Here is a 14850-nt window from a genome sequence, read left to right as displayed (position 1 = left end):
TGGCCTAGTGTGTCTTGTGAACCATGACTTAGCATGTTGTGTGAACTAGGGCTGTGCTCCACTTCGCTTCGGTTTGTAGAAGCGCTAGTGGAGCGGCCTGATTCGTCTCCGACAAAGGCGGAGACGGGTCGGGGGGGGCTGCGGATCGAGGTGAAGTGGTTCGCTTCGATCCAGAGCTCCAGACGCAGGTAAGTGGGGGGGATGGGGACTCACCTGGCGGCGGCGGCGCAGTCCATGCAGCGATGGCAATGGAGCCAGGTAAGGGAGCAGGGGGGCTTACCTGTGTCCATCGCGGGCTTCAATTGAGGCCCCGGCTTCAAGCCCCGGCTTCACGGTCTAGCTCCTTCCTATCTCTCCTCTCTCATCTCACACTATTGCCCCGCTCGTGCTCTTCGCTCCTCTGATGCCATGTTTCTCGCCTGCCCTTGCTCGGCTTCGTCCATTTTCGTCTGCTGCCCCTTACGCCTGGAACGCTCTTCCAGAACATTTGAGAACTACAAGTTCAACCGCAGCTTTTAAAGCTCAACTAAAAAATTTCTTTTTCCTAAAGCTTTTAACACTTGATGTTGTGCAGACTTCTACTGTTACTTTCTACTGTTAGTTTTACCCTACCCTGTGCCTCCTTACCCTACCCTGTACCTGTTTGCATTCTCTTCCCCTCCTTATTGTTTTACTATGATTTTATTAGATTGTAAGCCTATGCGGTAGGGTCTTGCTATTTACTGTTTTACTCTGTACAGCACCATGTACATTGATGGTGCTATATAAATAAATAAATAAATAAATAAATAAATAAATAATAATAATAATAATAATAATAATAATAATAATAATAATAAGATGCCATGGCCTCCTCTTCCAGCTTCAAGCCAGGGCCTCAATTGAAGCCCACGACGGACCATGACGGACACAGGTAAGGGGGCAGGGGGGAGTTTGGCTTATCGGCCCCCATTTTGTTCCCCCTTCCCTACTTACCTGCCTCTGCCATCTGCCACGGAGGCAAGTAAGTAGGGAAGGGGGGGCAAAATTTCTATCCGCCCCTCTGGATCTCACTCCACAGAGCGGAGTGGGGGACGGGCGGATCGACCCAAAGTGGTTCGGGCCTGATCTGGAAGTTCCAGATCGGGCCATGAAGCGGTTCAGAAGATCCATGCACAGCCCTAATGTGAACCACTCCTAAGCATGGTGGCTACATAACCATGATTTAAGCACACAAAAGGGTTAGCAGCCTTTGTGTTGTGTGAACAGCTCCATTGTTGCATACTAGTTAGAATGTTGGATGGGCACTCAGTATTTATTTCATTTCTATACCACCCAATAGCCAAAGCTCTCTGGGTGGCTCATGAAAATTAAAACCACTAGGTACAGCATAAAATATGAAAGCTTAAAACCACAATATAAAAGTACAGCCAGAATGAAACCTAGCAGCGATGCAGAGATTTGAAGTTCAGATTTAAAATACAGATTTAAAGGAGCTAAAACACAAGGATACTAAAACACTGGGAAAATTAAAAGGTCCTCACCTGGTGCTGAAAGTAGTACAACACAGGTGCCAGGTGAACCTCTCTAGGGAGCTCATTTCACAGCGGGGGTGCCACAGCAGAAAAGGCCCTCCTCCTGGTAGCCACGTGCCTCATTTCCTTTAGCCAGGGCTTCCTGCATTTGGCAGCTTCCTACATTTCTAGTAATGTCTGGAAGCCCTGAGACATTGGGGCAGAACGAATCTAGCAGGCCCTTCCCTCCTGATCCTTACCCTACCTCCTGGTTCGGTGAGAAGCTGTGTGATTTTCCCCGCCTACGCGATGCCAATCCTTCAGCATGGGCCATATAAGTAGTACAGCCTTCTCCAACCTGATGCCCTCCAGATGTTTTGGACTTCAACTCCCATCAACCCTAGTCAGCATGGCCAAAGGTCAGGAATCCTGGGAACTGTAGTCCAAAACATCTGGAAGGCACGAGGATGGGGAAGGCTGAGGTAAAGATACTGCTTCAGCTACCGATGTGCCCTGGGGCGCTTGACTTACACAGGAGTTCAGTGCACACATACGGGGCTCTAAATAAAGGAATGTGTGTGTGTCGCCCTCCCCCAGTTTTCTAACAACACATGTATAGAGGAAATAACACTGTTTTATAAGCTAGATCTCAGGGCCGGTGCCAGACTATTTTGCGCCCTAGGCAAGGCGAGCTACTTGCACACACACCCAAAATTGCCAACTTTGATTTAGCTGTTCAAGAAGAGTTTCTGAACTATTATATTTTCCTTTTATTACGTTCTTTTTTTCTTAAATCAGCTAATTTGTATAAAACTGTGACCCTAAAAGGGCCGTACTGCGTCCCTCTGAGGCCTGTGCCCTGGGCGGCTGCCTAGTTGGCCTGATGGTAGCGCCGGCCCTGTACTGGATCTCCTGTTGAATGTCACTTTTTGAAATAGAGAGAGATTTTCATGTTCTTTTTTAAACAAACAAACTGAAAATCAGCAAATTTTGGTGGGGCTGCCAACTGTAATAAAAACATCACAAGTCTCTTTCTAAAGATTTTGCATTTTAATACAGCCCGAGTTACAGCAGGAAGTTCGTTCAGAGGGTTCTCTGCCTCCCCCCGCCCACCCCCTAAACTCTGTGGTTCTTTTCATATGTAATTATTCTCGGAGTACATTAGATAATGCTGCTGTTCCCACAGCTGTATACACATCTATAAATCATTAATGAGGCAGTTAACTGAAACAAAACTATAAAAAGATTTGCATTACCCAGCAGAATCCAGCCTTAATTGACTTCCAGTTATTTACAATTAATTTTTCCGTTTGGAATAATAACAAGTAACTTCCATTCCTTTAAAAAAAAAAAAAAAGTTGGGTGTTTTTGTTTTTTTTAATGGTTAAGGACTAGGATGCTGTCTGCTTGTCACAAGTTTATACGCTAAGATCATGTCAAGAGAGAGAGAGAGAGAGGAGATGCTTTGATGTTTGTGCATAAAACAACACATATGAGGCATCATTTGCAGATTGCTACACATGGCTTTGTTTCCGGTTATATACATCTCTGTGGGCCACTGCAAGTCAGGGCGGTTTAGCATTCGCCACAGGAGCTGGGGCATAGGGGACCTGGCTTGTAGTTTTCATAACCTTCTTGGAGGAGGGGACAGCTGTGGACACCATGGCCCCAATCCATAGTCCCAAGCAACTAGTTACAGTGACTGGCCCATACAGGAAGCCAGGGCTAGGCATGGTCAGGCACTTGCTGAGGGCCCACACAAGAGCCCCCTAGAGTTGTTCCTCCTCTTCACTACTGCAGCCTACTTCTTCACCTGCCTCTCCTCCTTCCTGGGCAGCAGTGGAGGCAAAGAGGTAGATGCCACTGTCTATTTACTCCCTGATTTTCTGTTTGCCAAGCAAGCAAGTGGCAACCATGGTGAAAAGAGGATGAGGAGCAATAACAGCCAGGTGACAATGGCAGTGAGAAGGTAGACTCATTGATGGAGGTGGCCCATTGAGGGTATCTTGTCCCAGGGCCCTCCAAATCTCCTCCTCCTCCTCTTCCTCCTCCTCCTCCTCCTCCTCTTCCTCCTTCTCTCCCTCCTCCTCCTTCTCTTTCTCCTCCTCCTCCTCCTCCTCCTCCTCCTCCTCCTCTTCTTCTCCTCCTCCTCCTCCTCCTTGCATGTGAAACTTTCTAAGCACTGTACAACTCTCAGTTTTTATTTAACGAAAGGTAGGACAATCCCTGCCCACAGGATCACCATCTAATAGACATAACACAAACAGAAAACGGAAATGAAAGGGAAAAGGACTGGATGGGGTCAGGTTGGTCTCAGTTCTAATCAGTGTTCTTTCAGACAGGGAGGGGCAAAGGAAGCTCCATGAAGCTGCTCTTTCTTTGGCTGATGGCTGGACCCCCACCCTTGCTGAGATGTTCTTCCTGGGAGGCAGGGCGTACAACCTCCCCATGGCCGTGATCTTCTTGATGAGGCCAGAATATGCTGTCATTCAGCTAGGGCAAGAAATCAAAGTCAGACCACTGGTCCATCTAGCTCAGTATCCTGGCTATTTAAGGGACTGCTTGTCTTGTGATGAACTTCCCGTCTGAATCACTGAATACCAGCTGATGAAGGGGAAATAATGGAAGAAGACTCTTGTCTTTCTCCTCTGTTTGCGGGTATCTGGTTGGCTATTGTGAGAAGCAGATGGACCCTTAATGGCAGTGTTGCCATCAGGCCCGGGCTTTGAGGCAGAAGTCCAAGGACCCAGAACGGAGGGCCCCCAAACTCAGCAGGGCTGGCTGGCCACATTTTGAAGCAAGTGAAATAATACACATTCCCATTTCAAAGAAAGGGGGTGCTATAAGACCATGAAGTTCAGAGACTAAACGACTTGACTTCACTACTGCCAATAGAGCTGTTCCTCTGTTCCACGGTACTGGTGATGTACGTGGAAGGCTGCTTATGTGTACCAGCATCAAGTTGTAGCACCACTCCCTGGTCCAGAGGCACAGTGCGTGTGCTGAACTGAAACAGAAGGGGGCGAAGGGCAAAGAGTGAAAGAAAAATAAAACAAAATAGAAGGGAGAAGGGAGGAATAACAAAGCTGGGGGAGAAGTTGAAAGAAGAAAAGGGGCAAGAGAAATTGAGGAAATTGACAAATAAAGGGCATTCAACACTGTCAAAGTGCAATCCTATGCATGTTCACTCTGAAGTAAATCCCCTTGAGTTCAGTGGGGTTACTCCCTGGTAAGTGAATATAGGATTGCAGCCTTAAAGTGCAGAAATATGGGCCAAAGATAATGGGCTAGATGTAGATTTCGCCATACTTAGCATAGACTCGTAAATGGAATTTAACTTAAGTCCCACTGATTTCCGTGGGTGTACTCTAAGTATGGCTAAGTCTGGATCCAACACCTGATTCATTTCATGGCTCAAAGGGGACTCTAACTTGATCAGCTCTGTCTCGAGAGGATGTCCATTACACCACAGGAGCTATACTACTTAGTTCAGATGAGGTTCAGGGTGTGCTTAAAAGTGACTGGGCAGCAAACAAGGTAGGAACCAAGATGTAGACATCACAAACACGGTTCCACTGGGATTGGAACTCATTTACCTACTATCTCGGAGGGCGAACGATTCAAATATTGAAATGCAGCTGTGTGGAAGTTGTGGCTCTCTGGATGTTGTTGGGCTACAACTCCCATCCATGTTAGCTGGGGCTGATGGGAGTTGGAGTTCTAACAACAGCAGGAAGTCTATAGGATCTCGCCCCATTGTAATGCTTCTTTCTAGATAAGTTTGACAGTTGTAACATCATTAATGCTAACCAGCTTATTCTACGGACCACCTTCCCCCATATCAATGTGCCCAAGGGTTAAGAATGACCCATCATTAGCAAATATTTGAGGACAGGGCCTTCTTGGTGATGGGACCACAGTTTTGAAACTCACTCCTAGGAATGTCAGATAAATACAGAATTTCATAGAAATCTGAGCCCATTCGATTTCTGTGAATCTAACCTTTGGAGTCTGCAGTGGACCAGCTTTTCCCAAGTTGCACAGATTCTGCAGACTTGCAAACCATTTTGGGGAAAAAAACTTTCTGGTATTTTACACAAAAATGTTAAATCAAACAAACAACCTACTGGCTGGAAATGTGCATCTCCCCCAAAGGCTAAAGCATGAAAATGCATATATATATTTTTGGGGGGGTTGCACATTTTGGGGAGGATTTAAACATTTTAGGTGGGGTCACATTTTTGCAAGGTGTGAATTTGCACTAATTCAGGAAATGGGAAAAATAAGGTTCTGCCAATGAGTGAACAATGGAATGAAACTCTGGGCCCATTCAGAAGACACCTTAAACCATGGTGGTTAAGCCAGAAAGCCGGGCTGTGTTTCGAAGACACTTTAAACGACGGCTTTAACGATGCTGAATAAAGCAAAATGCCTTTTTCACCATGGTTAAAGCCATGGTTTAAGGTGTCTTCTGAACGGTCCCTATGTTAAAAACTGATGGAGCAACATGGCTATGGTATCTCCTGCCCCTCCTTCTCAGCTCCCCTGTTTTCTGGGCCCAAGCGAGAGGCTTACAGTGATAAAGAGCAGCCAGGGAGCTCTGGCCTCACTTTATGCAAGTGAAAAGAGGGATGTCCATATTTCGAATAAATAATTGGTATAATTGATCTGACCAAGAATTGGAGGAAGGCCAATCCACCGTATGTAGCATTGATTTTTTTCTTTTGTAATCTACTAGTGAACCATCCCCCTTCCTCCTGAGTAGTATCAGGTTCTGTTCCACTGCATCATGTTACAGCCTGTAATGTAAAACAATACCAGTAGACTAGACATGGGTCATTTGGCCTGCCGGTAATTGGGATGCTAGCAATTTGGTCCTTCCTCTTCAACAGTTCCTGAACTTTACAGATTCTTATCTCACCCATGCTAGCTTAGCCTACCATCTTAATTTGGCTGGGGAAGGGATGACGTTTGTTGAAGTCTAAAGAGGTTGTGCCAGAGATGTGACCAGATGGCAAGATTTGTTTATTTTTAATTGACTGCTGTCCCTATCAGTTGATCCTGAAGTTTGTTATAAATCAATACAAATAGAAGCTAGTGAGAACACAATTGCAAGAGATTAGATGCTCCTAGCAATGTCAGAGGAATACATGTTGGGAGTGGTGCTCAATGCGCTTTCCTCAATTCGTTCTCCCACCAGACTTTGGCTTGTTTCTGAAGAGCTGATCCGACTCAATCTGCATCAAGTTGGGCCAGTTCACACACAAAAAAAGTTTTTTTTAATTGCATAAAAAGAATTCTGCACAAATTTCAGTTGTAGTTTGTGCAGATTTCAAGTTGTAATTTGCGCAGATTTCAAGTTGTAATTTGCACAGTTTTGGGTTGTAATTTGCACAGATTTCAGTTGTAATTTCGGCAGATTTCGGTTGTAATTTGCGCAGATTTCAGTTGTAATTTCAGCAGATTTCGGTTGTAATTTGCGCAGATTTCAGTTGTAATTTCGGCAGATTTCAGTTGTAATTTGCATAGATTTCAGTTGTAATTTGCGCAGATTTCGGTTGTAATTTGCGCAGATTTCAGTTGTAATTTGCATATTTTTTAAAAAAAAGTAAAAACGGTCCCAGATTTCCAGAATAAGGCATGGCTTTGCGCGGAATGCAAGCTAAATCAAGGGCAATGTGGAAATCCAATGAGCCCCCAAAGGCCTGGATGTCTGGGCAATGGACATCCCGAGATGCTACATTAAAGCGGCAGCTTCTACATTACTTGGGGGCATTCTTTCTTTACCAATGCTTTACAATTATTTCTTTTTCTTTCTTTTTTTAAAAAGAAGAACAGTCTAGTGCGGTTTCTGTAAATAAAATTAAAACAATCAATTTGGAGGATAATCTGTAATATGCTAAAGCCCCTCGGATGCCCCCTCCCCCAAGGACCATAGGACTGCTCTGCTACTCAAATATATTTGGTAGTATATTTTTAGATCCTGCATCACACTATTGCAGATGACCAGGGTTTCTTAAAGGAGGCTCCCTTCCGGTGTATTAACTTTTCCCAAATGGAAGCATTACTTAGGCCGTAGCTAGACCTAAGGTTTATCCCAGGATCATCCCGGGTTCGTCCCTGCCTGAGCACTGGATGCCCTGTGTGGCACTTAGATGAATAGGTTTGACCCCAGGACAATCCTGGGATAAACCTTAGGTCTAGCTACGGCCTTAGAAGTCTGCTCATTATGTTGGGCTGAAAGTCCTGTGTTTTGTATAGCCAGTATTTATCAGGCACTAGCAAATAACAACTCAGCAACAGATTTCTTTTTCTGAAGCTTCTTTGCTTCCTAAATCTCATTTGCCAGTGTTTTGACATTTAAGACTATTCTTGGAAGGGCAAATTAGGAAATCAATGAAGTGCTCACCAAGGCAGGATCTACACACTGTTTTAAAATGGTTTATAACAGTAGTGGAAACTGTTGGGGCCCAGGACACAACTACATATAAAATTTTCAGAGCATTTTCAAAGGGTCATATCCTGCTTGGTGTAGATCTGGCCCAACAAGCTAATATCAACGTAGCAGGTTGGTCTTTGAGAAGAAAAAGGATGCAATGAAGACTTTCTAGGGTTGCTTAAAATGAACAAACTAGCCCTGCAGTGTGGTTCGCAAAATGGCTTTGCGTTATAACAACGCCGTGCGTAATTACCTCCATACGGAGCATTAGAAAACTTTAGCTGATAATGTGCACAGTAATATTAAGGGTGGAAGCAAAATTCATTTGATATGAGCCACCCTAATGTATGGTTCTTAAAAGTGAACTTGAATGCAATTCACTTTCCCTTTTACTCGCTTCTCCACAATGCAGTTCTCCAATCAAATCAGGCGAACAAAAATGTATCTGTTGGGGAAAATTGTGTACAAACATAGATCTATGGTTACTGAAAAGTGTGTACAAAAGGGAACCTGTCAGGGGAAAGTGCTTGAAAAAAAGTGCATCTATCATAGAAAATGGTGACCCCAAAAAGGTGTACAAATGTCCAGGCGGACTTTCAAAACAACTCAAACGGATCCAGAAATGGAATGGAATAAACTTTGGCTTGAAAAAATTATAAATGTTGCAGAGAGCAAACTAGATGGGTTTGTCTTTCCCTCAGTAATATGGTGTGATGACAAACTAGTAGGTTATGCCCAGAAGATACATGTAAGAAACTTGTTTGGCTTCCTTTCTAGCCAGAAGGTCAGCACAAGGAAAAGACATTAGAAGATTCAGGGATGGTGAGTAGTAAAGATTACCAACTGGATTCAGTAGGGATTGTAGGCCCCTTCCAAATCTACTGTAGCCCCCTTCTAGCTCTACTATTCTATGATTCTATGCAGCTGGACAGCCATCTGTCAGGGATGCTTTAAGGTGGATTCCTGCAATGAGCAGGGGTTGGACTAGATGGCCTTGTAGGCCCCTTCTAACTCTACTATTCTATGATTTTATGATGGTACAATCTATTTCCTGTCTGTATCATAAGCCTGTAGTCTCCTGTTTCTGCATCCACCTATTTTTTTGTTTTTAAAGCATACACATTATTTTTGAATGTATTTTCCCCACAATTTACACATTCTTGTACACATTTCATCCTAAAATACTTACTTTTGTACACATTTCATCCTAAAATATCCCTTTTTGTCTGCGATTTTGTCTAAAATTCACATTCCTAGGTGCATTTTGGTATGCTTTTAAAACCGCAGGCTCGATCAGAAAATTCAGGGAATTGTGAAACCTCAAAGCTGGCTGCGATTTGATCTGTGTTTGAGTCCAGGAAGCGTGAATCAAAATGTGGACCAAAAGAAATCCTAGAGGATCCCTAAACCAGAGAACTACAAATGCTATAGAACAGGGGCGGGCAACCTTCAGAGCCCATTTTCGCAGTCCACAGGGCGCTGAAATGGCTGTTGTGTTGCTGAAATTCAGAGGCAGTCTCTTCCATAGCGTTGGAGAGTGCTACAGTGTTTATATTTAGCTTGTGTCCAAGATAAATGTAAACCTTTTGTTGCTCCATAGTGGCTATGCAGTGGCTAAAGCGTCAAATTTAGCTTGCAAGCCGGCTAAATTTGTCCGTTTGTGTCAGAACTACAGCCCACACACCCCTGCTGTGAGATCGCCAGGCAGAGACCTGATCTCCAAGTCAATAGCCTTTTATTATGCTAACAGCTAGTCTTTCAGACAATACAGATGCTGTCCTAGCCCAGCAGTGCCCAGGGCCTACTTAGCTGACCCTGAGTTCTCTAATAGAGCACGACGTCAGTGGAGTAAGAGACTTGCGGCTGAACGAACATTAGGCGACTTACACAGAACTGGAAGGATTCCCAGCCCGTCCTTCAGGGAGGGTCATTCCTTTGTTGACTCTGTTGAATGGCTGATATGGCAGAGCACCTCAGTGCCCTCATATGCTCCACCCTCTCTCGCAACCTGCAAGCCTTGCTCCTCCCGTTCTGTGGGTTGCTGCTTTCCCACAGGAGGGAGAAGCGGTATCTTTGCCTGGCCCAACCGGTTATCATGTCCTTGGAACGATTCTGCCCCGACTTCTGGGGTCCTCTTGGGGAATTTCCTCCCTCTGTTCTCTGACTGAGCTCGTCTCCTCCTAGCTCCATCTCTGAAGATGATTCAAAAACTTCAGACTCCACAGGGAGCCTGGGCCCAGTCCTGACAGTTTTGGCACTCTGTAGATGCTATGGACATCTTTTTTTTCTTTCTTTTTTTTTAAAAAAAAACTTATGGAGGGGTGTGCTAGGGGGGCATTGCTAAAGAGGCTGCAGGTCTTGTCCAACAAGCACAGCTCCACCTGCACACGTACACACACACGCCTCATTCATAAGACAGGCCGTGTTCAGAAGACATTGTAAACCATGGTTTTAACCATGGTGAATAAGCCTTTTTGCCTTAATCACAGTGGTTAAAGCTGTGGTTTAAGGTGTCTTCTGAACACAGCCCGGCTTTCTGGCTTAACCACCGTGGTTAGAGCCATGGTTTAAGGTGTCTTCTGAACACAGCCTGGCTTTCTGGCTTAACCACCGTGGTTAGAGCCAGGGTTTAAGGTGTCTTCTGAACACAGCCCGGCTTTCTGGCTTAACCACCGTCGTTAAAGCCATGGTTTAAGGTGTCTTCTGAACACAGTCTGGCTTTCTGGCTTAACCACCGTGGTTAGAGCCAGGGTTTAAGGTGTCTTCTGAACACAGCCCGGCTTTCTGGCTTAACCACCGTCGTTAAAGCCATGGTTTAAGGTGTCTTCTGAACACAGTCTGGCTTTCTGGCTTAACCACCGTGGTTAGAGCCAGGGTTTAAGGTGTCTTCTGAACACAGCCCGGCCTTCTGACTTAACCACCATGGTTAAAGCTGTGGTTTAAGGTGTCTGCTGAATACAGCCCGGCTTTCTGGCTTAACCACCGTGGTTAAAGCCATGGTTTAAGGTGTCTTCTGAACACAGCCCGGCTTTCTGGCTTAACCACTGTGGTTAAAGCTGTGGTTTAAGGTGTCTTCTGAACACAGCCCGGCTTTCTGGCTTAACCACTGTGGTTAAAGCTGTGGTTTAAGGTGTCTGCTGAACACAGCCCGGCTTTCTGGCTTAACCACTGTGGTTAAAGCTGTGGTTTAAGGTGTCTTCTGAACACAGCCCAGCTTTCTGGCTTAACCACTGTGGTTAAAGCTGTGGTTTAAGGTGTCTTCTGAACACAGCCCAGCTTTCTGGCTTAACCACTGTGGTTAAAGCTGTGGTTTAAGGTGTCTTCTGAACGGGGCCATTATGTTATAGCTCCTTCTCCTTCTGGCACCTCCCCTCTCCAAAAATATTCTTTTTTCAAATAAATAAATAAATAAATAAATAAATAAATAAACCACTTTCCAAAGTCAAACAAAAATGTTTTTAATACTGTAGTTTTTAGCAAGAACATTTTAACAAAGAATGTGTACTTTTAACTTAATATGGTACAACAGAGAAACTATACTTTAAAGTTTCCATTATCTAACATTCTACCGTATATTCATCCTTCCCTCCGCTTTGTTTTAAAAGACCAAAAGCCAAACAGAACTAAAAAAATTAACCAAAAAACAAAAACAAAACAAAAAATTGTATCAATTTATAATCCCCTTATTATGCCGGCTATTGGGGTGGGTGGGTGAGTGGGTTGAGTTCGCACTCTTCAATCGGTCATCTAAGGAAGGACAATTTTTACATCGTCATATTAAAAAATGTACATACTTTTCTCTTCAAAACGTAATATATATTGAGTTTCAGCTTCAGTAAACAAAGCTTAAATTTATAAACACAATTGAAACAGCTCTGTGTTGAACTGTTTCAGGGGTAAAACTGGACGTGTAGGACATACAGCCAGTGAGAGATTTGCGGCTTATTAAATTCGTTGTGCCATTGTTATACAGTAATAGCTAACTCCTTGGGTGGTGGTGAGGAAGTTAGTTCTTTCGGGGAACAATTCCGGTATGTGCTTAAAAATACTAAAACCCCTTTTCACCCCCTTCTCTCTCTCTATCCTCTGGGACCTAGAATGATCTGCTGCCACCGGTGTGGTTTGGTACGGCAAGCTGGTAAGAAGTCTCAGCAAAATGGCGGCAGTCTTCAATGCAGGAACGGCCCATCGCTGGAGATTGTCCACGTTTCAATGCTACCAATCCTGTTCTTCACACAGCACTGAAGGCATCAAAGGTTAGAAGGGACTTCTTTCATGAGCTATGTCATCCTTGAAAAGTGATCGTTACGTTTTCCCCAACCCCCGACTCCATATTAAGTGTCTTCAGTACATAATGGAAGGTTTGATGTATGTTCTGTTTTCTGAAAAGCAAAAGAACACAGTATAGTCATTCCATATTCAATATTTGCACTTCTGAAAAGCCTGCCTTTAAATCAATATTTACAAATCAACACATCTTGCAGATTCTGATAATTACAGGATACCCTGATAGGCTAAAGCTGAAAGAGACTACCCTGACAGGCTAGTCAAATAAAGGATACCCTGATTGGCTAGTCAACTATAGAATACTCTGATAGGCTAAGTGCATCCTCCCCCCCTTAAAGGCCCTTGCATTAAGAGGGACTTTAAGGCCCTGATTGGTGTGTGTGTGGAGGAGATAAAGCACACTTTCTGGAGCCTCTAGGAAGTGCACTATTCCCCTGGCATGCCATTAGCCCTGGAAAGCACACTTTGCTCCCCTCCTGCACATGCCAATCAGGGCCTTAAACACCCTCCTAATGCAAGTTTTTAAAAGGGCCTTAAAGGCCATGATTGGCTTGCAGAGGGAAAAGGCAAAACACAATTTCTGGGGCTTCTGAAAAGTGCCCTTCACTAAGTGTTCATGCGGGCTGAACTCCCCAGAACAGGTCTGGATGAGCAGGGCTCGGTGAACTCGTGCGGTGAGCCCCGCAGGAGTTCTCCAGTCCCTAACCCTGATAGGCTAGGGTAGCTTTCCCCAACTTGGTCCCCTCCAAATACATTGAGCTACAACTCCCACCATCCCTGGGGATGATGAGAGTTGTAGCCCAACACATCTGGAGGCCAACAGGTTGAGGAAGGTTGGGCTAGAATAAGAAGTCAAATTTGGAGTCAAGTAAGAAGTTAGACTTGGGAGAAACATCCTTTGAACTCTATGCCTTGCCTCCAGTCCTTCCTCTGATACACATCCTACAACGAGTTGAACGGGATCCCAGTGTTCTGCAATTTGTCTGTCCTTTTGCTAAACCTCAACAATACAGGAGTAGATCACAGCCTGGATCAGGACAGAGTATTTCCTTTTTCCATATATTTAGAAATATAGGGTTGGATCCAGACTTAAGTCATGCTTAGAGTAGCCCTAACAAAATCAACTGAAGCCAGTCATGACTAACTTTCCACCATTGATTTTAATGGATCTACTCTATGTATGGCTCAGGGCCTTGCTAGACCTAAAGGATAATCCGGCTGGGAGTCGGGGCGATGGTGCGCTACAGCTAGCGTGCGCCGTCGCCCTTTCCCACACGTAAGACGCGACGGGGCAAGGGAAAGCCCCGTCGCGTCCACCATTTTTTTAAAGTTAAAGGGCCATGTGCGCAGGAGCGCATCGCCGCACCAGCTAAGATTTTTTTTTTAAAAAAAGGGCCCCCCGCTCCCCCTGCCCTGATTCCCCCCACAATGCCTGATGCCACCCCTGCTCGCTCGTTCACCCGTCCTCCCCCCATCCGCCAGGCCCATCCCCATCCCCGATCTTCTCCCCCCGCCCCCGCTTGCCAGGCCCGTGCCCGTGCCCATTCTTCTTCCACCCCACCTGCCAGGCCTGTGCCTGCTTTTCTCCCCCATCCTCCATCCCCGATGCCCGTGCCCGCTCTTCTTCCCCTCTGCTTGCCAGGTCCGTGCCCGTGCCCCTCTTCTCCCCCCGCCCCCTGCCCCCCATCCCCGATGCCCATGCCCGTTCTTCTCCCCCTCTCTCCTGCTGGGTCCGGCCTTTCCCCCGGCCCCTATCTCCCTCCCCCCATGATTCCCCCCCCGGCCCGATGGGCACAGCGCTCCTATGAGCGCTGTGCCCAGTCTGTGTCTTCTCCCAGCTACTCGCGAGTAAGCGAGCAGCCAGGAAAAACCACAGACCCTGCTAGACTTTCTGCATTGAAAGGATTTCTGGATTTTCCGGTGGAAAAACCGTGCCATAAGCGAATCCGCTTATGCCGGTTCAAGCGAGGTCTTAGCCTGACCTGACCCTGGAATCCCCTGTGCGTCATCTGGATGCACAGGAGGGAGACCGGGCCTCTCACTGCACTAAGGCCTCGTCTAGCAACGGCCTAAGTCAGGATCCAAGCCCATATCTGGAATATGAATGCGAGACGCTCAGAAAAGTGAATCATTTTATTACTAAATAAAATCAGTTATGATTACCACACGTCCAATCCATCTGCAAGAGGGCATACTTTAAAACACAAGTTTGCATTACAAATCAGCCTGGTTAGGAAATCAATAACTTCCCCTGGGATGGGAAGCTATTTCTGTCACCTTTGCTTCCTGCCTTCCTCTTTAACTGAAAACCCAAAGAGGCATTTCTCTCTTTTTCTTAAAGAGAATTTCAAAAGCTGTTTTCAGCTCAAAATGCGATGGAGAGCCAAAAGGAATGCGAATCTATATTCCTGTTAGAACGGATTTAAAGTCCAAACAGCTGCACCAGCAATGACTGGTTTTAGAGACTGTTGTAAAAATATCCACCCAACCAGCATGTGTATAATGTTGACATATCTCCCATTACTGTTTTACATATGCCAATACCAAATCTTCATAAGGAAAGAACCCGTATTGACCGGCTAACCGACACAGACCCTTGCAGCAATAGCCAAGTTTTGCTACATTTCAATT

The 14850-nt window shown here is 45.3% G+C and overlaps 1 protein-coding gene across 1 annotated transcript in view; it reads right to left on the bottom strand.

The window, feature by feature from the left end:
• Positions 1-11413: 11413 nt before the first annotated feature.
• Positions 11414-14850, bottom strand: part of DACH2 (dachshund family transcription factor 2) — a 397016-nt gene continuing 393579 nt past the window's right edge. The window contains exon 16 of the mRNA XM_063142059.1: positions 11414-12314. Within this exon, the coding sequence (XP_062998129.1) occupies positions 12277-12314 (38 nt within the window). The 3' untranslated portion in view covers positions 11414-12276. The remainder of the gene's footprint in view (positions 12315-14850) is intronic.

Source organism: Elgaria multicarinata, chromosome 15 (genome assembly GCF_023053635.1).
Source record: "Elgaria multicarinata webbii isolate HBS135686 ecotype San Diego chromosome 15, rElgMul1.1.pri, whole genome shotgun sequence".
Lineage (NCBI taxonomy): Eukaryota > Metazoa > Chordata > Lepidosauria > Squamata > Anguidae > Elgaria > Elgaria multicarinata.
This window is presented reverse-complemented; position numbering and strand designations above follow the sequence as displayed.